The following is a 26555-nucleotide window of genomic DNA, read 5'->3' as shown; positions in this document are numbered from 1 at the left end:
CTCCGTATGCGTGTGTGTATATATGCGTCTCCGTATGCGTGTGTATATATGCGTCTACGTATACGTGTGTATATATATATATATATATGAGTCTCCGTATGCGTGTGTGTATATATGCGTTTACGTATGCGTGTGTATATATATATATACGCGTCTATGTAGCCTATCTGATCACTTTATGCATTACGGACAAATGGGATTTGCGACTAATCAGACTAGTTCATGGAGCACCAAGGTCTCAGTCACACTGGATGCGTAATAAGCGTGCAAGACAGAGGCCGGGGGGTGGGGGGGTGGGGGGGGGGGTGCGAGGGGGAAGCAAATCCTCGAATTCGGGCAAAAACCATAGAGCTTGCCTAAAACCTTTCCATCATGTATTTTCCTCATTCTATCCATAATTTAGTTGTAATCCATGTAAAAATGCATAATGATTCGTTTGCAACCGTATGTGGCTGTTTGGCAGTAATGCTAATATAAATAACTATTGTTATCCAGATTCGGGTATTTTTGTGAATGCTTTCAATGAAAACAGCGTACGCGCCGGGTCGCATACAATGTGAATTAGCCCTAAGTTTGGGGTGGTGGTCGCGCACACACCCTTTAGATCCGCGCCTAAACATACACTTCAAGTGTCAGTATTTGTTGGTGGTCCGGGTATGCATCTTTCCAATACGTAAGTCTCATATATTTAGCTTGTCCTCCTCTTAAGATACACCTACTCGCTGAACCTAACGGTAAACTTAATCTGTGTTGGAGCCGGTACAGGGATACGAACCTGGTACCTAGCACTTACACCGAATCACATCACGACTTAATTTGTATTAGCCGTACATAATTATAAAGAATATCGAATTCGTGTGTGTTCACGGGCTTAACTTTAAGCAACAAAACAACTGCTGAGCTTTTAAGGATAAGTAAGGTCGGAAGGTAAACAGCGATATTATGTGGGAATAGAATGTCAAACCAGTAATCAATGAACATCCATCGAGGCCTCATTGAGGATTTAAATATTAAGTTTACAAACAAGTTTTATGTACCAGGTACCATGTAATATGGATCGTATCTAACAGCAGTAGAAAAATATAATTCCACTTGTTATACATTGATTACTATATTATTTCAATCATACTTAAAATAAATATTGCATTTTAATATTCTATATAAATATCTGAACGCCCCTCAAATGTATATAATAAACCCTAAGACAGTCACGCCGATCAATGGACACTTGGTAAAACCGGCTTTATCCGATAGGCATTGTTTACCATTCAAGGCATTGTCCAATCGTAGCCCAGTCTCACGGACGTGACCTTTTGACGTCACGGGGTCACGGGAAATCAAGATGGCTCATTCGAGAGGAGGAAGCGATCGTTGGATCGGTTATCGTGCGTTTGACTTGGATTTTACCCGAAATTTACGTCTGTGCATTTGAGCAAAAAGGCGATGCTTCGGATCTTCGCATCCAGGTTTATTTGTGAAGTCTCCCACACACTCTGATTGGCATTATTTCTTTAAAATTATTCTTCTTTGCACCGCGTTCATAGTTGGGATTTGCGGTGCGGTGGGGCTTCCTGCAAAAGAGAGAAAGATTGCACAGTGTGTGTGTGGAAGGGGGATTCTAGCCTTGCTCGGTTTGTCGATCTCTCCGCACTGTGCCTCCGGCACGAGCATGTTCCTCAGTTTGAACCATTTGCGACCGACGTGTGTAATAACGGAGAGGATGTTGATCGCGTATTGGATTTACCCAGATATTACCGACTCTGTAAACAGTGAAATCAACAAACACACCTTTGTCTAGATTCTTGACAATGAAACCCGGGATTACCATATCGGCTTACCGTCTGCCCCTTGCAAAAGCTGATAGAAGTGATATCAAAATGGGGAGAAGCCTTCTGCGGTACTTCGACTCGAACTGGAATACTGTTTTAGATGACTGAGGTGTGAGTGAGTGATCGCGGACTTGTATCACTCACGGCCAGCATGGGGATTCGTTGTAAATTTGTGTTTCTCGCGGCTCTCTTGTGTGTAGACGTCGTTTGGCTCGGGGAAGCCTGCGTCCCTAGCTGTCAGTGCACGATGGTGGGCAAGAGAGACAAGAAAGTCAGAAAAGTAGATTGCTCCAAACACCCCTTACCATACACCTCTTTATCTCAAATGCATCTACCTTTGGATACTGTACATTTGTAAGTATGCAGCACTCAGATAACCCAAGTGTAACAGACACCTTGTGGTAGGCCCTATATTGCCATTATTGGGCAGGTCCAGTAATCAAATGAGGTTGGGTGGGATATAAAGCATCAAAATTACTTCATTAAAAAAATTAGTTTTATAAAAAACAAAACAAAAAAATGACCAAGGACTAGTTTATTTGTTAAACCTTGCAATGGCAGCCAAGGTTTCTGCCAGATGGTAAAGTGGGTATGGCGCCATATACCCACATTTTTTGCAGATTTAATTTTTTAAAGTTCACCTTTTGACAAAATTAATGACTCTTAATCATTACTGTATGGTTTTCTTAACACTAACTCTAAAATTTAATCCATTTTCTTTCTGGGGAAGGCTCCTCCCCCATACCTCCTGTTGACTGTGGTTGCATTCAATTCCATAGTGCCATACAAAAACAATTCTGGCAGAAAATTCAGGACGGCCTTCTTTAAAACTCATGCATTAGGTTTGCCATAGTTGATCATTTATGCAAGACATCGATATTTGAAGTTTAGTTTAAAAAGCTATAATACTAATGGCAAAAACTGTAGTGACTAGGATGAGAGCCTTTAATAGAAAATAATTTCAGGTAACCCATTTCCTTTTCCATTTCCTACTTAAATTATGTCCTAAATTTAATGTGCAAGTAAAAAAAATAGGGTACGCAAAATTTGCATAACACTGGAACAAAACAATAATTTTAGCAATTTTTAGAGGCTTGCTTTAAAGGGACAGTCCTGAGTTTACAACAAATGTAAAATGTTTCCAACCAATATAGAGCCTTTTTGATGATGTAGCATACAAATTAAATACATTTTCTTATTTAAAATATCAGTGTCTGTATTTACAAGGTGTTTGTTGTTGTCTTAATGCTTATAGTAGCCCAGACTGGATTTTACCTACCAATAATTTTGTATGTATGAAAAAATATATATCTCTAACAGTGTTCAAAATAAGCACTTAATTCAGTTTGTCCTGACAAATGATAATCTGCTGGGACAAGCAAAATATACCTCAATGGTTGTCCAGTGGACAAGTGAAAATTTATAATACTGTTTCATTTTGAGCAATCAAAAACATTCAGGCTTCTCACTGGACTTTCTCCATTGGGGGTCATTTGAGCTTCTTGTGAAATTTGGGGAGTCCCATAATAGGATTTTAAGTTAAAACTAAAAAAATAAGAGTCCTGTCCAAGTTCCATGCTTCAAAAGACACTTTTCGAGGGTCCGTGAGATCCCTGAACATTGCACTTGAATAAAACAAACAAATTATTTGGACAAGTGAAAATATTGGCAGACAAGTAAATTTGTAGATGTACTTGTCTGGTAGACTAGAGAAAAATTCTGCATATTTCTATCACTGACGAAATAAAGTAAAAAATGAGTCCTACAAACATTAGTATACGACCGCAAACACATTCGATATACAGACACTGGTATTCTAAACAAGAACATGTATTTAGTATGAAATAGTAGTCGCCAACAAGGCTCTGTTATTGCAAACATCTTACAATGGCTGCAAACTCAGAACAGTCCCTTTAAGATAACCAAAAATTACTCATCAATGCACTACATAGATCTAGTATGTTTTTCAAGTCAGTGAAACAACCACATCAACCACATTTGTAAGGAAGCATGTGCACCACAACTGGTACATACATATATATATATTATATGAAAGGTTGTGGTATCAGTATGTATATGCTGTCTTGTCTGTACAAAATGGCATATATATATATATATATAAAAATTGCTGCTATGGAAAAATATAGTGGCTTTCCTCAAACTACACCTATGTGTCAGCATTATAAAATGTTTGACATCCAGTATAATTACAATACATGTCACTGATGATTACTCAACCAATGTGCTCTAGTAGTGTCTCTAAACAAGACAAAGTTTACTTCAGTTAGTAAATTTATATGTTATGTAGTTACATGTATATAACACATCAGTTGAGGTGAGGTTGTTGAGCATTGAAGTCAAATTCCACAAATGTAATTTATTTGCATCACATTTCAAGTTTAAATGAAGTAATTTGGAGGCAACTTTATATGGGCTGCCAAAATATACAGTCTAAACTTCAAGTTTTTCGCAGTGTATAAAGATAATTAACAGCCTGTAGGAGGACAGTGGGCAGGCATATTGGTCAAGCTTGACCGACCATGCTAATCTAAGTTGCAACAATGGCATTCAAGTGATTCAATGAAGTGATTACAAATAGACCATTAAAAGCTCTTCACATACTGTAGCTGATCAATGTGTGAATTGGGTTAGCTGTTTAGGAATAGGTCACAATGGAAAAAGACCTGAAGGAACCAGTGGGGTGGGTGGTGTTACTAGGAGGAAAATGTGTGGTCACAATAAAACATTTAGCTTAAATGCTCTTCCCTCCCCACTAGAGACTGCTCCCTACTCCCACTCCAGATATCGTTCCTACAGGCCTGGAAATTTATATATAATTTAGTCAAGTTTAAAACACTGGATGTGCTTTTGGTATTATATAATAATTTTTTAATATATTTTTAATCTGTTGAAAAAATAGTATATTTTTTTTGAACTGCAACAAAATATTGAGTAGTAACTCCTATAAGCAGGGCTAGCTCTGGCAAATTTTACTTTAGTTTAAATAATTTCATGTAATAATTCACAATTTTTTTTTGAAAATAACTGATGATTTCTGCAATTTGTGAAGTTTAATAGACAATTTGGCGAATTGTTTTTTTCACCCAGAGGTAGTCCTGCTAAGCTAGCTGTTGAAATAGACTTTTTTTCAGCCAAAAGTCAGCTCAGATCACAAATTTATTTCTAGTAGTGAGAAGTCGAAGTCAGTGCAATATTTTGGACCTAATCCAAATTCAAAAGTGGTAAAGCTCTCATCTGATACGTAATCAATCTTGGATCAATCCCCGTCAGTGGCAGGACTGGAAATAAGAAGTAAAATATTGCCGACTGTAATTGCTTTTTTTTTTTTTTTTTTTTAAAGAACAGACCCAAAAAAATATGGCACCTGCTTCATTAAAACAAAAAATGGCTTGCCTGAAATATGGCATGATGGGAGAAAAATGAGTACCTCTGAGATGTATTTTACATTAAAGCATTATGAAATTAAAATATATACTCTTAAAAAAAAAGTAGGGGAACTCTAATAAGAATTTACAATTGCCAAAATTGTAAGGTATATTAGCTGTGGGGAATGGTTATATGATAATAGTGAATTAATTGGGCAAACATTACAAACGGTAGTTCAGTATTACAGTAGGTTTTATTACCACCAAAGATCTTGAAGGACGATTGGGGTTAGAAGTGAAATTTGAAAGTTGACGTTTTTTTATCAGTAAATTGCAAATTCAAACAATAAAAATAACTAAAAACAAAACAGTAACAACTGTATGATCAACAGAATAAAAAAGATTGACAGAAATAATGTTCCACAGTGATTAATGGACCTTTCTGGAAATTGTCAAATCGAGAATGGCACCCCACGCACATGTATGGGGCAAGTGCGTCATGCATGTGCAAACTATGGAATGTGTTCGGTGTGTTGAGAAACAGACCTGAACATTCTTTACTAGGATGTCTGGTCAAAACGTATGTTCAGTGTAATAGTTGATATTAACATTAATATTTCAGGTTCCCCTATTTTTTTTAAGAGTATGTATCAGAATCATGAGTTAAATAGCAGATGGGATACCAGTACATACATGAATATGTATCTCTTGAAAATGACTGAATTTTTTATTTATATTTTTGGTGATTTTAGCAGGTGAATATTTACGTTCACCTGCTGCTATTTTGAGCCCTGTTGTGAGCATAATAAAGGCTGTGGTATGTACTAACCCGTTTGTGGGAGGGTGCATATAAAATATTCCTTGTTAATCAAAGAGTAGCCTATGGATTGGTTGCAGTAGATTAATTTCCTATCATTATCTTTGTTGTTCATGCAATTTAGCCACATATATTTTCTACACAGTACATTCATGTGTGACATGTATATACATTAAATGCATGTTTATATGCACAGGAACATATGTGAACACACATGCACACATACACACACACACACACACACACACACACACACACATGGAGAGAGACAGACAGACACTACCATTCAACATTGTTTAATGTTGTTGTTAGTTCAACTTTGTGATATTTATGTTAAAGTCTTTGTATAACAGTTACTTTAAAATGTGGTTACTAGGTACAACAAATGACATTTAAATCTTAGTATTACAGTATTATAATAAAAAGAAAAATAAGCTGTAATCCAACTGTCCAGGGGCGGGATGTAGCCCAGTGGTAAAGCACTCGCTTGGTGCGCGGTTGGTTTGGGATCAATCCTCATCAGTGGGCTATTTCTCACTCCAGCCAGTGCACCATGACTGGTACATCAAAGGCCGTGGTATGTGTTATCCTGTTTGTGGGATGGTGCATATAAAAGATCCCTTGCTGCTAATCGAAAAGAGTAGCCTATGAAGTGGCGACAATGGGTTTCCTTCCTCAATATCTGTGTGGTCCTTAACCATATGTCCGACGCCATATAACCGTAAATAAAATGTGTTGAGTGCGTCGTTAAATAAACTATTTCCTTCCTTCCAACTGTCCCTAATTAAATTGGGTAGAATATTTAGTACACTTGAAATCGCAGAGTAATCATTCTTCATATTTATTTCTAATAATATACAATCACATGCATACATTTGTGAACGTTTATTGTTCTGGATGTAATTTATACATTTAAATTGCTATTAATCTCTTTAATCCATGTTTTCTCTGAACACGGGTTACAATAATAACAGGATTATCTCTGTGCCAAAAAAGTATTAATTTCTTTATTGAAAAAATGAAATAAGCAAGATAAACCAATTCGACAAATAAGCTATATATATATATATATATATATATATCACTGCTGAAATAATATCATTATTAAAGGTGCATTTTCAAAATTCCTTGTGTCATATATACATGTCACTTTACGTGTATTTGTCATGAATAACTTCAAATAATAAATCATGCATGATGTACAGTGAAACTCCTCTAAACCGGACACCCTTGGTACCAATATAAATGTCTGGTTTTAAGAGGGATTCTCTACTGATTTTTGAAAAGGGACTCTGTAAAACGTCCACTTTACAGAGGGTCCGGTCTTGAGAGGTTTCACTGTATGTATTGGAATCTTTGCATGTAATTACCTCAAGAATAGAACATTTTAAATGAGTTAATTGCCACTCAGCGTCAGATGTATTTTCCTCAAGAATCCTTGGTGAAAAAAATATATAAAGTAGGCTAAGGTCAGACATTTTTTATTCTATGCCAACATGAATTTTCTCGCTTTAGAATTTAAAAAATTAGAAAAAGGTGTTATTTTTTATTGCAACTGATAACATCATATCAGTCTTTATCAACTGCACATGTCTGCTAAATAAACTTTTTAACATGTTGTATTTTTGGCACCGTTTTCACTAGATGGATGCAGTGAACATTATTATGCACGTAAAATGAGTAACATGTTATTTTACATCTAGGGAGTACACATTATTTCAACCCTTATAATTATGTGACATTGCGATTTCTTAGTATTTTATTTTTATTCCTATTCCTGACATTGTTTTGCGTAAAAATTAGCCTGTAAAACATAAAATACAACATGTCAGGCTTAAAAAGAAAATTTTGCAAAGGCAATCAAATGGTAGCCTGGCTTATGATTTTAGAAGCTAACTTAGCACTACGAAATCGTAAAACCATCATAGGCTGTGACGTCACTACAGCTTACAATGATTTTACAAATTCATAGCGCTGAGATATCTTAAAAAATATGGGGCCAGTTCTTTGTTAGCATGGAGATACACTTCAGATTCAAACTGTGATGTCACTTGTTAATTTGTCACATTTGATATCCATATGGGGGGGGGGGGTAGGGAGGGGGAGAGGGGCCCAATGATGTGGCCAAAGACCACAAACATTCCCAAAGAGATTCCTTGGATTCTCCAACATAAATCTTTTTAAAAATTAAATAAAATATAACTGTCAAAAAACATTTTGCCCCCCCCCTCCCCCCTCCCCCCGATCTGCCACTGTGTTGTACTGTGTACACATTGCTGAACAGAATTTCATTGTAATTTTAGGAGTGTAGTATACTGCACTAAAAAGTATATTAATTTATGTTTGGTACATGTGCCTGTAAATATGCTGTTGTTTAAAGTGTTTATTAATTAAACTAATGTATGTTTGATGTACCTGTATGCTTAATTTCAGGGATTTGAAGCGGAATGCGTTAACCGTACTCAAAGAAGGATCTTTCATGGGGCTGTCAATGCTGGAAAAACTGTAAGTACTTATTTTATTGCTTTAGTCAATCACATGCCCCCTTTTTTTGTAAAATAAAAAAAATAAAAACCTGTTCAAAAGCCTCGTACCATGCACAAATTTCAGGATCCATTCCTGGTTGTTACCTACGAAGTGTTGTGGTGTGTATAATTGGATGTGCAGGGATGTCTAGACTGTGGCAAGCAAAGTTTTTAGGGAGGGTGAAGTCATGCTTCCCCTCCCCCACCCCCCGAAAAAAACACACACTCAAAAATAGGAAATTAGCTTAGAGCAGTGGGGTTTACAGATTCAACCCCCAAACTCCCTGCACTCACACCTGTAAAATCACTGCCTGCTTCCAACTATTAATGAACAGTTGTATAGATATGGGTGTTGAAACGGCAGAAAAGACAGTGCATCAGCACAACTATCAATCACCAGTGACGGAGATGCGTTCTTTGAACTGGCTACAAAAAGAGGAGCACAGAATCAACAAGCGACTGGTCCGGCTAGCACACACACACACATACACACACACATTCAGAAGTGTTTGAGTTGACATTTGCTAATTTATCTAGCAGTAGATCCATGGCTGTGGAGAATGCTCACTGTTCAGTTCTTTGTACAAGCGGCCTGACCTCCCTCCAGCCCTGTCAAACCGCCCAGAATATTGCCATTGAATTTCTCCTGACATCTTCATGTTCATGAATGTTACAGCTTACAAAGCTTGTATAGCTGGTACACTGTGTGTGTGTGTGTGTGTGGACCGTAATATTAGTATTGATGAGTTCAGTCAAACTGGTATCCACAATTTGCGTCCTCTCAAAGTTGAAGTTTGTTTTGTTTAACATTTTAACCGCTATCTAGAGCACATTGATTTATTAATCATCGGTTATTGGATGTCAAACATATGGTCATTTTGACACAGTCATAGAGAGGAACGTGCTACATTTTATCATTAGTAGCAAGGGATTCTTTATATCCACCATCCTACAGACAGGATAGTACATACTACAGCCTTTGATATATACCAGTCGTGGTGCACTGGCTGGAACGAGAAATAGCCCAGTGGGCCCACTGACGGGGATCGATCCCGCATCGACCACGCATCAAGCGAGTTTTTTACCATTGGGCTACGTCCTGCCCCTGTCCTCTTAAAGATACATGTATACACAACATGTAGTAGTGCAGTTTGTCGTACATGTATGTTGTGTTACTGGTATAACTATCACTTTATTGTGATTAAAAAGAAATTATTTTAGTGCACGAAGCAGCACTTCATATAAAATTACTCGACACTTGGCTAATAAGTGAAAAAGAATCACTAGCCGACTTGTGGTTGTTACTCGCTAGGCTATATATCAAGTATTAATATGGATTTACTTGAAGAATCATGGTGCTTAACAGGCCATAGGATTTCAAACATCATGGGAAACACTTTTTCGATTCCGTGTCTTGTGATCATGGAAACCATCGGAAACTGTTTATATTATTTTTGTTGTGTAGTCATACTCAATATATAATAATCATGAGAAACGAAATTCAGGTTCTGTGATGTTATCAACACACTACCGACACAGTACCAGAAACGATCGTTTGAGTGAAATACAAAGGCCTGGGTTAATAAAGCATTGATAAGTTTTAAAAATCGTAAATGGTACCAAATCTCTTGAGTGCGATATCCCATTCAGAATGCCTTAGGTGACTTTGGTTATCTGACAATATGGGCAATGCACAAACATGTGGTCCTGAACCAGTTTATGCAGGCCTCGGAACTGCCTGTAGCCAGGTCGCCAAATGCGACCAATATCCCATTAGGGCGACTTAAATATTAAAAAAATAAACGTGTTATTCGCCCAAATAATATTACGTGGGCGATCTTCTTTAGAGCTATAACATATGAGCCACTATTAATATTTGTATTCCACATTAAAATCTTGCTTGTGGTTCGTGGTTCTCTTACCATAATTCGCCAACATCCATTATTATTTTTTGGGCCACCATATTTTTTTGGCGAGTTTTGAGCCCTCTTTATGTTTGTAGTTTTGATCATCAAAATTCAAAAGCAGCATTGTGTGACTGATACTGACAAAGATTTATACCATAATGACGAAATAACGTACATGTACTCACCAAAACCAAAGTGTTTTGTAAATTATAATTGCCCTAGCAGGATTTCACTCGCAATATTAACATGCCCTGTATTTACATTTCTTTTCTTTTTTGGGTTTTTTTTTCTAGTCTGCACACTTTCTGTTTTCTTTCTCTCATTCTTTTTATATTTGACTTTAATTTTTGTTTTAAAACCACGAAAAGCACTTAACCAAGTAGGTTGGGTTACAGAAAACCAATTCCCCCACTCCCGTACTCCAGGTTGCCCTGTAAAGCAGAACTGGCATTCGTTGAATTAATCAGTGTTCGGCCCCTTGGCTACTACTACCGGTAGTAAATCATTCTTTACAGTTTGTCACCCAGCAGAATGTCCTTTCATTGTTGTGCTGCTGTTCTGATTTCCGAGTTTCTTATCTCTCATAGCCTGGAGAAATATTTTTACGATGATTGAAATCGCAGAGTCACTTTTTGTAAACTTGTATGTTGCACGCAGACAAGAACTACGACTAAATTGTGCAGCAAATTGTCTTTTCCATGACTGTTATTGAGAGAAAGAGCAGTTCGGAATGTGTGAACATGTATTTCTCTTCTCTCGTATATTCTCGTTCCGGAGCCCTTTGAAGTTTTATCAAATTTCATTTGGTCATAAATGTGACCAAGCCACTCTTGTGGTAACTGTTTTTCTCATTTCGTGTTGTTCTGTATACAGCTTTTAAAATTTATGTGTATGTTTAGGCCATCACTAGATATTAATGTGTTTCAGGTGCATTCTTGGTTTGAAAATTTCAACTGATGCATACATGCATACTTACAAACTTAGCCAGTGCATGCACCACAACTAATAGCAGTATATCAAAGGCTGTGGAATGTACTATCCTGTGCGATGGTGCATATAAAAGATCCCTTGCTAGTAATGGAAAAACGTGGCGAGTTTTCCATCTAAGACTGTCTGTCAGATGATGACTGTATGTCACAATTACCAAATGTTTGACATCCAATAGCCGATAATTAATAAATCATGTGCTCTAGTGGTGTCATTAGACAAAACAAACTTTTAACGTTTTCTGGATCTGAAAGCCGAATATCCAGACTAATTTACTAAGTGGCCATATTATTGGTTCATTTAAGTTGGGCTTTCCAGACAACTGTCGACGTTCAACTCTATGCTATAATACTATTTTCTCTACAATTTTTGTTTTTTTGTAGTTTGTTTACTTTCTGTTTATACAAGTATGTTTCAATTTTGCGCCCAGCAGTTACAAGTAAATTTATTGCCAGATGTTGTGAGCACCTGGTGGAAATACCAACCGATTTAGGTGGATTTCCAGTCTCTCTGTGATCCTTTCAATTAGTTACAGAAAATTCTTCCTACACCATGTTTGTATAATACATGTTGTAACATTGTTGGAATCTCCACAGATGTCAATATTGTTGGAATATTGCGGAAAGTATGTTTATTTATCATTGAGATCTGGAGTATTTATGGTGATTATGCATGCCAGCCAATGTTTCCTTGTCGGTGCGTGAAACTAATTATAACTTACAATTTGGGGATTACTGTACCAAACAATGAGGGTTTCCCTTAAATAAGAATGGAAGGGCCAGAATATTAATTTTGCGACACCGTGGCATATTTTAAACTGATGAGAATGGTTATTTAGTTTCTAATACTTTTGAAAGGTTGAAAGGTTGAAGGGAATACGGTCTTGTTCACTGTGTAGAAGAAACCACCATAAACCCTCCCACCCCCCCCTCCAAAACCCCACCCCCCACCAAAAACCCTCTGCTCAGCAACAATGTATATGCAACCACATCTAATATGAAATGTGAAAATTTGTTGCTGCATGATACCAAGAAGAAGTTTATGATGTAATATTTATACTCTGCTAGTCGGTGGTGGTGGTGGTGGGTTTATTAAAGAATAAATTAGTCACAAATAATTATAATTAAGTAAAACACAATGCATACATCAGAAATATTCACCACTAGAGCATATTGATTAATTAATCATCAGATATTGGATGCCAAACATTTGATAATTTTGACAGTCTTCATAGGAAATTTTTTGTTTGTTTAACGACACCACTGGAGCACATTGATTAATTAATCATCGACTATTGGATGTCAGACGTTTGGTAATTATGACTCATTTGGTAATTATGACTCGTAGTCATCAGAGGAAACCGCTACATTTTTTCTAATGCAGCAAGGGATCTTTTATATATACTTTCCCACAAACAGGAAAGCAAATACCATATCCTTTGACCAGTTGTGGTGCACTGGTTGGAACGAGAGAAAATCCAATCTGCTGAATGGAATCTTCATAGGAAACACAATATGTTTTTCGTTAGCAACAAGAGGTCTTTTTATATGCAGTTTCCCACAGACAAGACAGCACATATCACAGCTTTAGTCATGGAGCACTGGTGGGAACGGTATAGATGGTGCGGTTGTACCTTACATTTTTTTTTTTTTAAATTGATGCACAAAGGTCAAAATCTATGCACACTCACCAAAGACCAGTAATAAACTGACGTGGGAAAAAAACTTTAAAGGCTTAAAATTGTTTAATAGAAAACCCAAGAGATGGTATGGTGGGATATGAAAGTATCATGAAGTTCAACATCTAAACATCACAGCTAGTGCACTTCGTGATACATTCAAAAGTGTTTGTAAAATGATCTCTTAAATTGGTTCTTTTTGATTAGCAACAATATTGATCAGATTTTTTCCAATTTTATGTACATGTACTATTTCTTTTGGGCGTCAGTATATGTTTTTGCCTTATAAATGTATACATATGTGCTGTCTGGGTTATCATGGAGTGTATACTTTTGGAAGTTTGGCCACATACTGATTGCACAATTAAGAAGCTTCTCTCGCAGATTTATAGTATTTATCTAAGTCTCACCTTGCACACAGTGTGACTGGAGCAAGAGGAACCCTTCATCCTAATTACATGCAGGCAGGTTTCGTAGGAAAACTTTGGCTCCTATCCAAGTTAATTTGCCCCCAAGTATACATCAGTGTATATACATATATATATATATAGGCTCAGTAAAGGAAACTGTAAGCCAAAAATTTGAAAGGTACAGTCCAAAATTAACCTGTCTACAGTGGACACCAGCCCATAGGAACAATATATTGTGGGGACTCCAAAGTTGGGGGGTGGGGGGTGGGGTGGGGGGGCACAAGCCAAACAGTTTATTGCTAAAAACCTGTCTCGGTGCCATTGTAGTGCTAGATGTTACAATGGAGGATCTTGTTCTAGTACAGGCTCTAGATACAAACCTATATAGAGTTTTTGTTTTGTTCAGCATCTCTTTCCCTGTGGGTGGGGTGGGGTGGGGTGGGGTGGGGTGGGGTGGGGGTACAGAAGTGTAGGCCAGGGCTTATAGAATTTTTTATAAAATCCACTAGCCATGGGATCATTGATTCTAGAAATTTACTAGCCATCATTAAAAATTCACTAGCCCTACTTTAAGTTAATACAATTTTACTAAATAATAGTAAAAATCAGATGTCACCTAAAGAGATATAGCTTTAAAACACTAACTTTGGGGTGTGGGGGTTGGGGGCAGGACATTTATATAAATTTACAAAATAGACAACTGCAACATTTGACAAAAAAAATTCACTAGCTGTCAGGCATGGCGATAGTAGTTATTTACTAGCCCAACGTTGAAACTCACTAGCCATGGGGGGGGGGGGGGGCGCTACCATAATCTAGAAGGCCTGGTAGGCCCAGGTCAGCATATTTGGATCTCAATTGAATATGAGCTCCAAAATAAACAAATGTGTGAAATACTACTACTTGTGTTGTGTTGTCCCATTTAATACTACCACCGGTACATGTATATTTGGTAAGATGAAGGGGGGGGGGGGGGGGGTGTCTTGGGTGGGGGTGCACCATGTACGGTAGGTAGTTTCTTCATCGAGAGACAAGGAATTAAATGACTGCATTTTTCTGAGCAAAGGCCAGTACAGTGCCATCCCGTAGAGCTATGAATACTACTGTTCAGTTTATCTCCCCATGCACAGTTATAATCACAGAGTTGTCACCTTGTACCATGCATTTATTTATGAAATAAACTTACGTTTATAGCTTATTTCTGCACCGAGCCAGAAGAATAACGAAACAATGAATATGTAATGACGTCCTTGAACAATTTAAACGTCTATTAGAGGGTGTCAGATGACGGTATATGAATATTGGTATATCAGTGAATATAATCAGTATAAAAACTTTGACTCAGTTTGAGTATGTGAAGTTGATGTATGTGAAGTTGATGTATGTGAAGTTGAAGTATGTGAAGTTGATGTATGTGAAGTTGATGTATGTGAAGTTGATGTATGTGAAGTTGAAGTATGTGAAGTTGAAGTATGTGAAGTTGAAGTATGTGAAGTTGAAGTATGTGAAGTTGATGTATGTGAAGTTGAAGTATGTGAAGTTGAAGTATGTGAAGTTGAAGTATGTGAAGTTGATGTATGTGAAGTTGATGTATGTGAAGTTGATGTATGTGAAGTTGATGTATGTGAAGTTGAAGTATGTGAAGTTGATGTGTCAAAGTATATCGTTATAGACATGTAAAAGTATTGAAACATGTACATATGCAATTATTATGGTAAATATTCATATCACAGTTGTGTTGTGAAATATATCATAAAAATGTGGTTCTTTTACAATACATGTGTATTAATAGAATCTATCACTGTTGTGAGGTATAGATAAGGCTATTCCAACCCGAGGGACAAAATGTTTTTTGTGAGGGCAGAAGTTTACTGAGGCTCGTACAAAAACATTTTGTCCCGAGGGTTGGAATTGTCTTATCTATACCTCACAACGGTGATTGAATCTTTTTCTTGCCCATTTAATTACAGTAACAAAATATTAATTTTGTAAGCTACAGTTTGTTTATAGTATAACGATTTGCAAGCATTTCACCTACAAACTCATTTAATCATACGCGGAAAAATATAGTCCACCTTATGCAATGGCATAAATATGTAACAACTTACCAATAAATATGAAGTTGAAAATATTAATTTGTTTAACTATTTTTAAAACAATGATACAACGTGAAATGGCAAACAGAATTTTGAAAACCATGAGTTATGACGTCAATCGTCATAAAACATGAGTTATGACGTCACGTATATTTAGAAATCAGTCACGTATATATAGAAATCGTCTAACCCTCGGGTCGGACAGATTTATCTAGGCCTAGGGTCAGACAGATTTTTCTATTAGCATGCAAAAGCTGGATAACCCTGTCCAGTGGACCGGCCTCGGTGGCGTCGTGGTAGGCCATCGGTCTACAGGCTGGTAGGTACTGGGTTCGGATCCCAGTCGAGGCATGGGATTTTTAATCCAGATACCAACTCCAAACCCTGAGTGAGTGCTCCGCAAGGCTCAATGGGTAGGTGTAAACCACTTGCACCGACCAGTGATCCATAACTGGTTCAACAAAGGTCATGGTTTGTGCTATCCTGCCTGTGGGAAGCGCAAATAAAAGATCCCTTGCTGCCTGTCGTAAAAAGAGTAGCCTATGTGGCGACAGCGGGTTTCCTCTATAAAAAAAACAGTGTCCAATAGCCGATGATAAGATAAAAAATCAATGTGCTCTAGCGGCATCGTTAAATAAAACAAACTTTACTGTCCAGTGGACAAGAATATATTTGCTGCGGTGTTTGAAACACCTCTGTGACTGTCCAGGCTCTCACCTTTGAGGTCCAATCATAGAACGGTGACGAACCCAAATGTCCATTTTCGAGAGTTAGGTCAGCTATATGCCTCTGAAAATTGCGAGAAAGATCGTTTAATTTTTGCGCGTTGTTCGCAATAGAAAATGGTTTACCTGAAATGTTATTAATTAAGCAAATTTTTTCAATTCTTAGAGGCCTGTATGTACTCCCTCCAGGCCCTCCCCCACAAACATACCCAGAAGCAATTCTATGTACAGGCCTGCTGACACGTCAGAAGCTGTGGTTTGTACTGTCTTGTCTGCTGGAAAGTGCTTTTGGTATTCATCATAATTGGCTCAGAGAATTATAAAGAAGAAATACAGTTTATTTCTGTCAAGATGTCATGTCTACGTGCACTTTCCCATGGTAGAGAATAGCACAACTATTAGGCTTAATTAATTAATACATCAGTCATGGAACCTTAACTGAAATAGGAAAGAATGAATGAAGAAAGGAATGTTTTATTTAAAGAGGTACTCAACACATTTTTTTTTATTACGGTTAAATATGATGTCGGACATATGATTATGGATCACACAAATAATAAGAGAGGAAACCTGCTGTGTGCCACTGCACAATAGGCTACTCTTTTCAATAATTTCAATCCAATCCAATATGGTTTAACATGCACATTCAGAGCGAGCTGTTTTAGTGCACGTCTGTCCTGGGCACAGGTGCCGGCCTTGGCCGGCTTCTCCGTCCAGGACAGAAAAGGTTGGGGTGAGTAGGAGGAGGGACCGCCTGCACTGGCAGGTGCAAGAGAGCACTAGCAGTCCGGCCGTAACCGATAACAGGCAGGGGTTCAATAATTTAGCAGCAAGGGATCTTTTATATATGCAGCATCCTACAGCCAGTTGCATCACAGGTAAACGTTTACCACTGAATCACTACTCACTTTCCTAAATCTGCACAGATACAATTTGGAAGATGACTGCAAACCATGCAATGTATAGATCCTAAAGTTATGAAAGAACCAAAATTTTCCTGCAGAAGCACTTTAGACTTTGGTTTTTACTTGATACACAGTTATTGTTTCTGCATTTGAAAACCTACAGGTACACTATACCAGTAGTATATAGTGGCCACTTGAGTTGTTTATTTTCACCTCTACAGTTCAACCCGACAGACAGCAGCCGGAATGTGTGGCCCCGCGATGGATACAAACAGCCTGGTTCTGGAGTGTTGGAAAGGCTCTGTACTGCATACATGTGTGATACTACTACAGTCTATTTTGGGATCGTGGTTTTCTTCAGCACTGGCTCACTCAGATTCTAGTGTGGGGGATGAGCTCTGAATTCGGTAGAGATTCATTCAAGTGTGACCAGCTTAGACTTGCTCATGGCACATTTGGAGAGATACCTGTACAGGGTGTGTACTAGGGATGCGTGGTTTCACTGGTTCGCTTGTGTATATGATATATATACTGATGGAAAGAAATAAAAGATCACACAAATAGCAACAACAAATAATGACTGTATCAAAAATAAATTGATATTGTCAGAAGTTGACTGGGAACATATAGGCAGCACATTCAGCACTACAGACATTCAATCCCACATTACAACATGGTATGAAATACAGACATTACTATGTTAGTAGTGAATTATATTTGATCTACAATTTGATGTGTTCCCTTATTTCTTTCCATCAGTATATTATGATTCAAAGTAGAAAATAATACATGTACATGTATAGAGGATAATAAACGAGTCACATGTACCAGTTATTATCAGATTTATATCCCGAGTGAAAATTATTTCACGAATTCACGAGGTACATAAATTTAATAATAACTGGTACCGAGTTTGTTATTCTATTTATTACCTTCCTATATTTTTTCTAAAAGCCTTTATTTTCAATATGCATACACGTACTTGTAGCCTACATAGAAACGATGGAAACCACTTTACACACTAGCTGTTTTCAGTATTGCTATAAGTCACAGATAATTTTCAAAACCTATGTTCTATATTTCTTAGATTTATGTAGTCAGCTAACATTTCATTACAGGTTTAACACTGAAAACTGAAAGCCGTAAACACAAACTCTTTAAACTATGTGACGTCATTTTGTGTGTTTGCCAAATCGTGATGAAGTCATATTTAGTACCGACAAGGTCATTGGTTTGTAAGTGTTGAATTGTTCAATAGTAGTGTGCGTTACACCAATGCAGACTATTTCTCACTGAGAAAATATGACAAATATACTCCCCGTTATGAGGAAGGAAATGTTTTATTTAACGACGCATTCAACACATTTTATTTACGGTTATATAGCATTGTAAATATGGTTAAGGACCACACGAATATTGAGAGAGGAAACTCACTGTCGCCATTTCATGATGAGCTAGTCTTTTCGATTAGCAGCAAGGGATCTTTTATATGCACCATCCCATAGACAGGATAGCACATACCACAGTCTTTGTTACACCAGACCGGCCTCGGTGGCATCGTGGTTAGGCCATCGGTCTACAGGCTGGTAGGTACTGGGTTCGGATCCCAGTCGAGGCATGGGATTTTGAATCCAGATACCGACTCCAAACCCTGAGTGAGTGCTCCGCAAGGCTTAATAGGTAGGTGTAAACCACTTGCACCGACCAGTGATCCATAACTGGTTCAACAAAGGTCATGGTTTGTGCTATCCTGCCTGTGGGAAGCACAAATAAAAGATCCTTTGCTGCTAATCGGAAAGAGTAGCCCATGTAGTGGCGACAGCGGGTTTCCTCTCAAAATCTGTGTGGTCCTTATCCATATGTCTGACGCCATATAACCGTAAATAAAATGTGTTAAATGCGTCGTTAAATAAAACATTTCTTTCTTTCTTTGTTACACCAGGGGCCCACCAATGGGAATTGATCCTAAATTGATCATGCATCAGGCGAGCGCTGTACCACTGAGCCCCCCCCCCCCCCACCCCCGTTATGAGTGTCTTACTTTCACCGATTCATTATGAGTTGGAAACGGTACCACAATTTCTTAGACTTTACTGGTTTTCTGAACTGTGTTCATATAGATGTGAAAAGAGGAACGGCCTGACATTATGAAATATGTTTTACAGTACACTGAAGCGATCCATAAATTTTGTTTATTTTGTTAAAAAACCTTCCTTAAAATTGGTCAACGCTGCATATTGTAATACAGGGTTATTGCGATATATCGCAATATATAAAAATTCTTATAATACCCATCCCTAGTATGTACATGTAGTGGATTCATTGCTGCACTTATGCTAGGATGGTATCTGTACTGGTTGTAATCCGTCGAGTGCTAAGCTCAGCAGGCCACTAGACCCACTTCTGTAAAACACCATGCACAGCATGCTTGAACCTTGATTGGGTGTGACAGATAACCTCTGTTAAGCAGACATCCTTATTAAGAGGTCACCTTACTGTGTATTCTAAAATAATCTAACATTAAACTGCATGAATCCGCGAATCCATTTATCCATATGCCATGTAGTTTGTTTTTTGTTTTTTTACCCAGATAAACCTAAACGAAATAGCAGACGAAACTTACAACTAAATTGGAAATATACTTATTAATAGCAAGTTTGTTTTGTTTAATAACAGCACTACAGGGAACATTTTGTTTTGAAAATCTTGATTAGCAATATTTCAAGTCAATTGAAAATCAATTAGCAACTACTGTTTAATGTTTTAAAATTGTGCAGCAATCTCGTAAACCTGTGTAGTGAATCGCAATGTGATATTGAACCAAATATTCCCTGCACTATTGGATGTCAAACATTTGGTAATTCTGACATATAGTCTTAGAGGAAAACCGCTACATTTTTCCGTTAGTAGTAAGGGATCTTTTATATGCACCATCCCACAGACAGGAAAGCACATACCACAGCCATTGATATACCAGTTGTGGTGCACTGGATGGAAAGAAAAAATGGCCTAATGGGCCCACCAGTAGGGATCGATCCTAAACCAGCTACTCATCAGGCAGGCTTTGACCACTGGGCTATTTCCCACCCCTTACTGGTACTTATTAATAAAAACAAAACCACCATATTTTGTTTTGAATTCTAGTTTTTTTTCTAGAACAATAATGTTCTTCAAATAAATGATAACACAATTAAACTACCAATATAAAATAATGTTGTCGTGTATGTGCGTGTGTGTGTGTGTGTGTGTGTGTGTGTGTGTGTGTGTGTGTGCATAGATACCCCCCAAACAGAAACTCCTAATACAAATACTATAGTTACATATATAAAGACGTCATTGTTTGGTGATATCTGTGTGTGTGTGTGTGTGTCAGTGGTGTGTGTCAGTGGTGTGTGTGTGTCAGTGGTGTGTGTGTGTGTGTCAGTGGTGTGTGTGTGTCAGTGGTGTGTGTGTGTGTGTGTGTGTGTGTGTGTGTGTGTGTGGTGTCAGTGGTGTATGTGTGTCAGTGGTGTGTGTGTGTGTGTGTGTGTGTGTGCATAGATACCTCCGAAACAGAAACTCCTAATACAAATACTATAGTTACATATATAAAGATGTCATTGTTTGGTGATATCTGTGTGTGTGTGTGTGTCAGTGGTGTGTGTGTATGTGTGTGTCAGTGGTGTGTGTGTGTGTGTCAGTGTGTGTGTCAGTGTGTGTCTGTCAGTGGTGTGTGTGTGTCAGTGGTTTGTGTGTGTGCGTGTCAGTGGTGTGTGTGTGTGTCAGTGGTGTGTGTGTGTGTGTCAGTGGTGTGTCTGTGTGTGTATTTGTGTGTGTGTGTGTGTGTTTGTGTGTGTGTGTGTGTGTGTATGTATGTGTGTTTGTGTATGTATGTGTGTATGTGTGTTTGTGTATGTGTGTGTGTGTTTGTGTATGTGTGTTTGTGTTTGTGTGTGTGTATGTATGTGTGTTTGTGTTTGTGTGTGTTTGTGTGTGTTTGTATATGTGTGTTTGTGTATGTGTGTGTGTATGTGTGTTTGTGTTTGTGTGTTTGTGTTTGTGTGTGTGTGTGTGTGTGTGTTTGTGTTTGTGTGTGTGTGTTTGTGTGTGTGTGTTTGTGTGTGTGTGTTTGTGTTTGTGTATGTGTGTTTGTGTGTTTGTGTATGTGTTTGTGTGTGTTTGTGTATGTGTTGTGTGTGTGTTTGTGTGTTTGTGTATGTGTATGTTTGTGTGTGTTTGTGTTTGTGTATGTGTGTTTGTGTGTGTTTGTGTGTGTGTGTTTGTGTTTGTGTGTTTGTGTCTGTGTGTTTGTGTCTGTGTGTTTGTGTGTGTTTGTGTTTGTGTGTTTGTGTATGTGTGTGTGTGTGTTTGTGTGTTTGTGTTTGTGTATGTGTGTTTGTGTGTGTTTGTGTGTTGTGTGTGTGTGTTTGTGTGTGTTTGTGTATGTGTGTTTGTGTATGTGTGTTTGTGTATGTGTGTTTGTGTTTGTGTGTGTGTGTTTGTGTTTGTGTGTGTGTCCCTCTAGTCAGGGGCGGGATGTAGCCCAGTGGTAAAGTGCTCGCTCGATGCGTGGTCAGTCTGGGATCAATCCCCGTTGGTGGGCCCATTGGGCTATCTCTCATTCCAGGCAGTGCACCACGACTGGTATATCAAAGGCCGTGGTATGTACTACCCTGTCTGTGGGATGGTGCATATAAAAGATCCCTTGCTGCTAATTGAAAAGAGTAGCCCATGAAGTGGCGACAGCAAGTTTCCTCTTTAAATATCTGTGTGGTCCTTAACCATATGTCTGATGCCATATAATCGTAATAAAATGTGTTGAGTGCGTCGTTTAATAAAACATTTCTTTCTTTCTTTTTTCCCTCTGGTCAAATTGCTGGCCATACCAGGAATAGGACCCACAGGAGATATGCCTGAATCCTAGTGGATATAGGCATGTAACAAGTTTCAAGTGTGTGTGTCTGTGTGCATGTATGCATGCGTGTGTGTGTGTAGTGTATGTCTGTGTGTGTGCATGTGCACATTCTTTGATATAAATGTACAGCTACCCATAAATGAACTATGGGTGGTAAGGACCGATTGTGAATCTAATCTGTGAGGATTTGGCACCAGTCTAAAGGTCTCACTCGGTGCCGAGCCTGCATTGTATCACTTCAGTGGGGTGTGTCACCTCGTCATTGTGACAGCGTGACGGGGGACCCCTCCGTGTGGGAATTAGAGCTCATGTCTAGGGTGGTCAGACCGCTTTTGTTGTCACGGCCTAAGATTTCCAGATTAGTGGAATTTAAGAAATAATGACTTCAGTGGGTTTTTTGTTCTCTTGCCTGCTCGGAATATAATTATCTGTGAGCATTGAAATGATAGCATTGCCCTCGGGGCAGATTTTAAAAGTATGGTTACTTATATATTATGTGAATTAAATACATTGTAATTCAGCCTGGAGAAAATTGTAATATATATTTTTTTGCGTTTGTTGTTATGTATGGCAAAGCCTTAATGCCCTGTGTCTTTAGTTTCATTTTGTTTTTGTCAGAATTAAATACATTGTAATTCAGCCCTGAGAAAATTGTAATATATATATATTTTTTGTGTTTGTTGTTATGTATGGCAAAGCCTTAATGCCCTGTGTCTTTAGTTTCATTTTGTTTTGTCAGAATTAACCGATAAAATCAGGCTTGCACAAAAAAGAAAGAAAAAAATAATTGTTGAATGAAGATTGCAAGCAAAAATGCAAAATACGTTTGTACTTCACTTTTCAGCTGTAATTTAAAAATGTTCAAATGATCAGTATTCATTGTTTAATAATAATTTAAGGAGTATGGTAGTATTATGTGCATACTGTTTTTAAACAGCTGATGTACAGTGAAATCTCTCAAAACCAGACCCTCTATAAACCAGAATCCCCTCAAAACCAGACATTTGTCACGGTCCCTTTTTAAATATCTGTACAGAAGATAACCTCTCTACACCGGATACGTCTTTAAACCGGACTTTTTACTTGGTTCTAAGGGACCGACCTCGGTGGTGTCCTGGTTAGGCCATCGGTCTACAGGCTGGTAGGTACTGAGTTCGGATCCCAGTCGAGGCATGGGATTTTTAATCCAGATACCGACTCCAAACCCTGAGTGAGTGCTCCGCAAGGCTCAATGGGTAGGTGTAAACCACTTGCACCAACCAGTGATCCATAACTGGTTCAACAAAGGCTATGGTTTGTGCTGTCCTGCCTGTGGGAAGCACAAATAAAAGACCCCTGGCTGCCTGTCGTAAAAGAGTAGCCTACGTGGCGACAGCGGGTTTCCTCTAAAAAAAACCAGTGTCAGAATGACCATACATTTGACGTCCAATAGCCGATGATAAGATAAAAAATCAATGTAAAATAAAATAAAACAATCTTTACTTTTTGGTTCCAAGGGTGTCTGGTTTAGAGGAATTTCACTGTATTTTCTGTGCTGGTATCATTCATCATTCAACATTCATCATTCAACATTCATTTATAAAAAAACCTTGACAAATACAGTGTCCAAATTCAGTGTGTAGCCCCACTCCCATGGCTAGCGATCTTCATTGTTGGGTTAGTAAATAACTACTATTGCAATGCCTGACAGCTAGTGAAAAAAAAAGTCAAACGTTGTAGTTAAGTCTATTTTGTAAATATCAATATCCTGTCCCCATGCCAACACCGCAATGTTTGTGTTTTAAGCTCTATCTCCCTCTTTAGATGGCATATCTGATTATTACTATAATTTTGAAAAATTGTATTAACTTATATCTCCCTCTTTAGATGGCATATCTGATTATTACTATTATTTAGAAAAATTGTATTAACTTATATCTCCTTCTTTAGATGGCATATCTGATTATTACTACTATTTAGAAAAATTGTATTAACTTATATCCCCTCTTTAGATGGCATATCTGATTATTACTATTATTTAGAAAAATTGTGTTAACTTATATCTTCCCTCTTTAGATGGCATATCTGATTATTACTACTATTTAGAAACATTGTATTAACTTAAAGTAAAGTAGAGCTAGTGAATTTTTAATCGTGGCTAATAATCAGATATGACACCTAAAGACCCTTAGAGGGAGATAGAGCTTAAAAACACTAACATTGGGGGAATGGTGTGGGGCAGGATATTCATATTTACAAAATAGACTTAAGTACAACTTTTGACCAAAACAAATTCACTAACTGTCCGTCATGGCAATAGTAGTTGTTTACTAGCCCAACATTGAATATCACTAGCCATGGGAGTGGGGCTACCATAACCTAGAAGCTCTGTCTGGCATGGCGATAGTAGTTGTTTACTAGCCCAACATTGAATATCACTAGCCATGGGAGTGGGGCTACCATAACCTAGAAGCCCTGTCTGGCATGGCAATAGTAGTTATTTACTAGCCCAACATTGAATATCACTAGCCATGGGAGTGGGGCTACCATAACCTACCATAACCTAGAAGCCCTGTCTGGCATGGCAATAGTAGCCCTGTCTGGCATGGCAATAGTAGTTACTAGCCCAACATTGAATATCACTAGCCATGGGAGCGGGGCTACCATAACCTAGAAGCCCTGTCTGGCATGGCAATAGTAGTTATTTACTAGCCCAACATTGAATATCACTAGCCATGGGAGCGGGGCTACCATAACCTAGAAGCCCTGTCTGGCATGGCAATAGTAGTTATTTACTAGCCCAACATTGAATATCACTAGGCTTGGGAGCGGGGCTACCATAACCTAGAAGCCCTGTCTGGCATGGCAATAGTAGTTATTTACTAGCCCAACATTGAATATCACTAGCCATGGGAGCGGGGCTACCATAACCTAGAAGCCCTGTCTGGCATGGCAATAGTAGTTGTTTACTAGCCCAACATTGAATATCACTAGCCATGGGAGTGGGGCTACCATAACCTAGAAGCCCTGTCTGGCATGGCAATAGTAGTTATTTACTAGCCCAACATTGAATATCACTAGCCATGGGAGCAGGGCTACCATAACCTAGAAGCCCTGTCTGGCATGGCAATAGTAGTTATTTACTAGCCCAACATTGAATATCACTAGCCATGGGAGTGGGGCTACCATAATCTATAAGCCCTGTCGGTCATGGCAATAGTAGTTATTTACTAGCCCAACATTGAATATCACTAGCCATGGGAGTGGGGCTACCATAACCTAGAAGCCCTGTCTGGCATGGCAATAGTAGTTGTTTACTAGCCCAACATTGAATATCACTAGCCATGGGAGCGGGGCTACCATAACCCTAGAAGCTCTGTCTGGCATGGCAATTGTAGTTATTTACTAGCCCAACATTGAATATCACTAGCCATGGGAGCGGGGCTACCATAACCTAGAAGCCCTGTCTGGCATGGCAATAGTAGTTGTTTACTAGCCCAACATTGAATATCACTAGCCATGGGAGTGGGGCTACCATAACCTAGAAGCCCTGTCGGTCATGACAATAGTAGTTGTTTACTAGCCCAACATTGAATATCACTAGCCATGGGAGCGGGGCTACCATAACCTAGAAGCCCTGCTTTATCTGTAAAATTGTTTTCTAAAACAACAAACTAAAATAACAAAAGAATAATTTGAACCAGCCCTACATGTTTCTGAAGAGGTCAGTTGGTTAAAAGCCAGCTAGTTCTTATGGGAAATGCTTTATCCATTTTTCCACAGACATGTAATTCAATCCTTGTACACCGTTCATTTTAATGCAATTATCTGGACAGAAGGGTGGGAGAAAAAATTATATTAATGAATAGCTGAAATATCTTCAAAGGAAAGATACGGAAGATGGGCGGCGTAACACCACTGGCCATTATATTGAGCTGGGAGGAATAAGTGTGCATGGACTCCATAAAAAAAAGGTTCCTCGACGCAGACGGATTCTGTTTTTGATGTCTTCCCGTCTCCATTGATCAGTGATGTGAGGCATGCAGCACTCGTGATGTAATCGCCCGATTGTTGCCACGATCACACCTCGCTGCAATCCCACTGGGACCCCGCACTAATCCCTGGCATCCCCTAATGGACGCAATAATTAGGTTAATCATCGTAACAAGGCTACTGTTCTCAGTTTATCCGTAACTGAAGAGTTTCTTTTCTGCCTTTGATGTTGTTAACAATGAGTGCATTAAGACATTAAATGGAACTGCTGGTGCAAGGCTGCACCACACGATAAATGTGTCTTTTATTTTTCAAATGGGAGTGGGATTTGGGCTTAAGCTGGGCACACATATCTCTGTGATTCCGTCCTACAATAAATGTTCGGTGTTGCTGCCAATTAAATGGACGGAAGCCCGTCGGGGCA

At 38.4% G+C, this 26555-nt stretch overlaps 1 protein-coding gene across 1 annotated transcript in view; it reads left to right on the top strand.

Annotated features, from left to right (window-relative positions):
* Positions 1 to 1356: 1356 nt before the first annotated feature.
* The window catches only part of LOC121384231 (adhesion G protein-coupled receptor A3-like), a 145344-nt gene continuing 120145 nt past the window's right edge, over positions 1357 to 26555 (top strand). The window contains exons 1-2 of the mRNA XM_041514518.1: positions 1357 to 2183; positions 8466 to 8537. Of these exons, the coding sequence (XP_041370452.1) occupies positions 1981 to 2183; positions 8466 to 8537 (275 nt within the window). The 5' untranslated portion in view covers positions 1357 to 1980. The remainder of the gene's footprint in view (positions 2184 to 8465; positions 8538 to 26555) is intronic.

Source organism: Gigantopelta aegis, chromosome 10, assembly GCF_016097555.1.
Source record: "Gigantopelta aegis isolate Gae_Host chromosome 10, Gae_host_genome, whole genome shotgun sequence".
In the NCBI taxonomy this organism is placed as follows: Eukaryota; Metazoa; Mollusca; class Gastropoda; order Neomphalida; family Peltospiridae; genus Gigantopelta; species Gigantopelta aegis.
The sequence above is the reverse complement of the archived record's forward strand: the minus strand, read 5'-3'. Positions and strand labels throughout refer to the sequence as shown.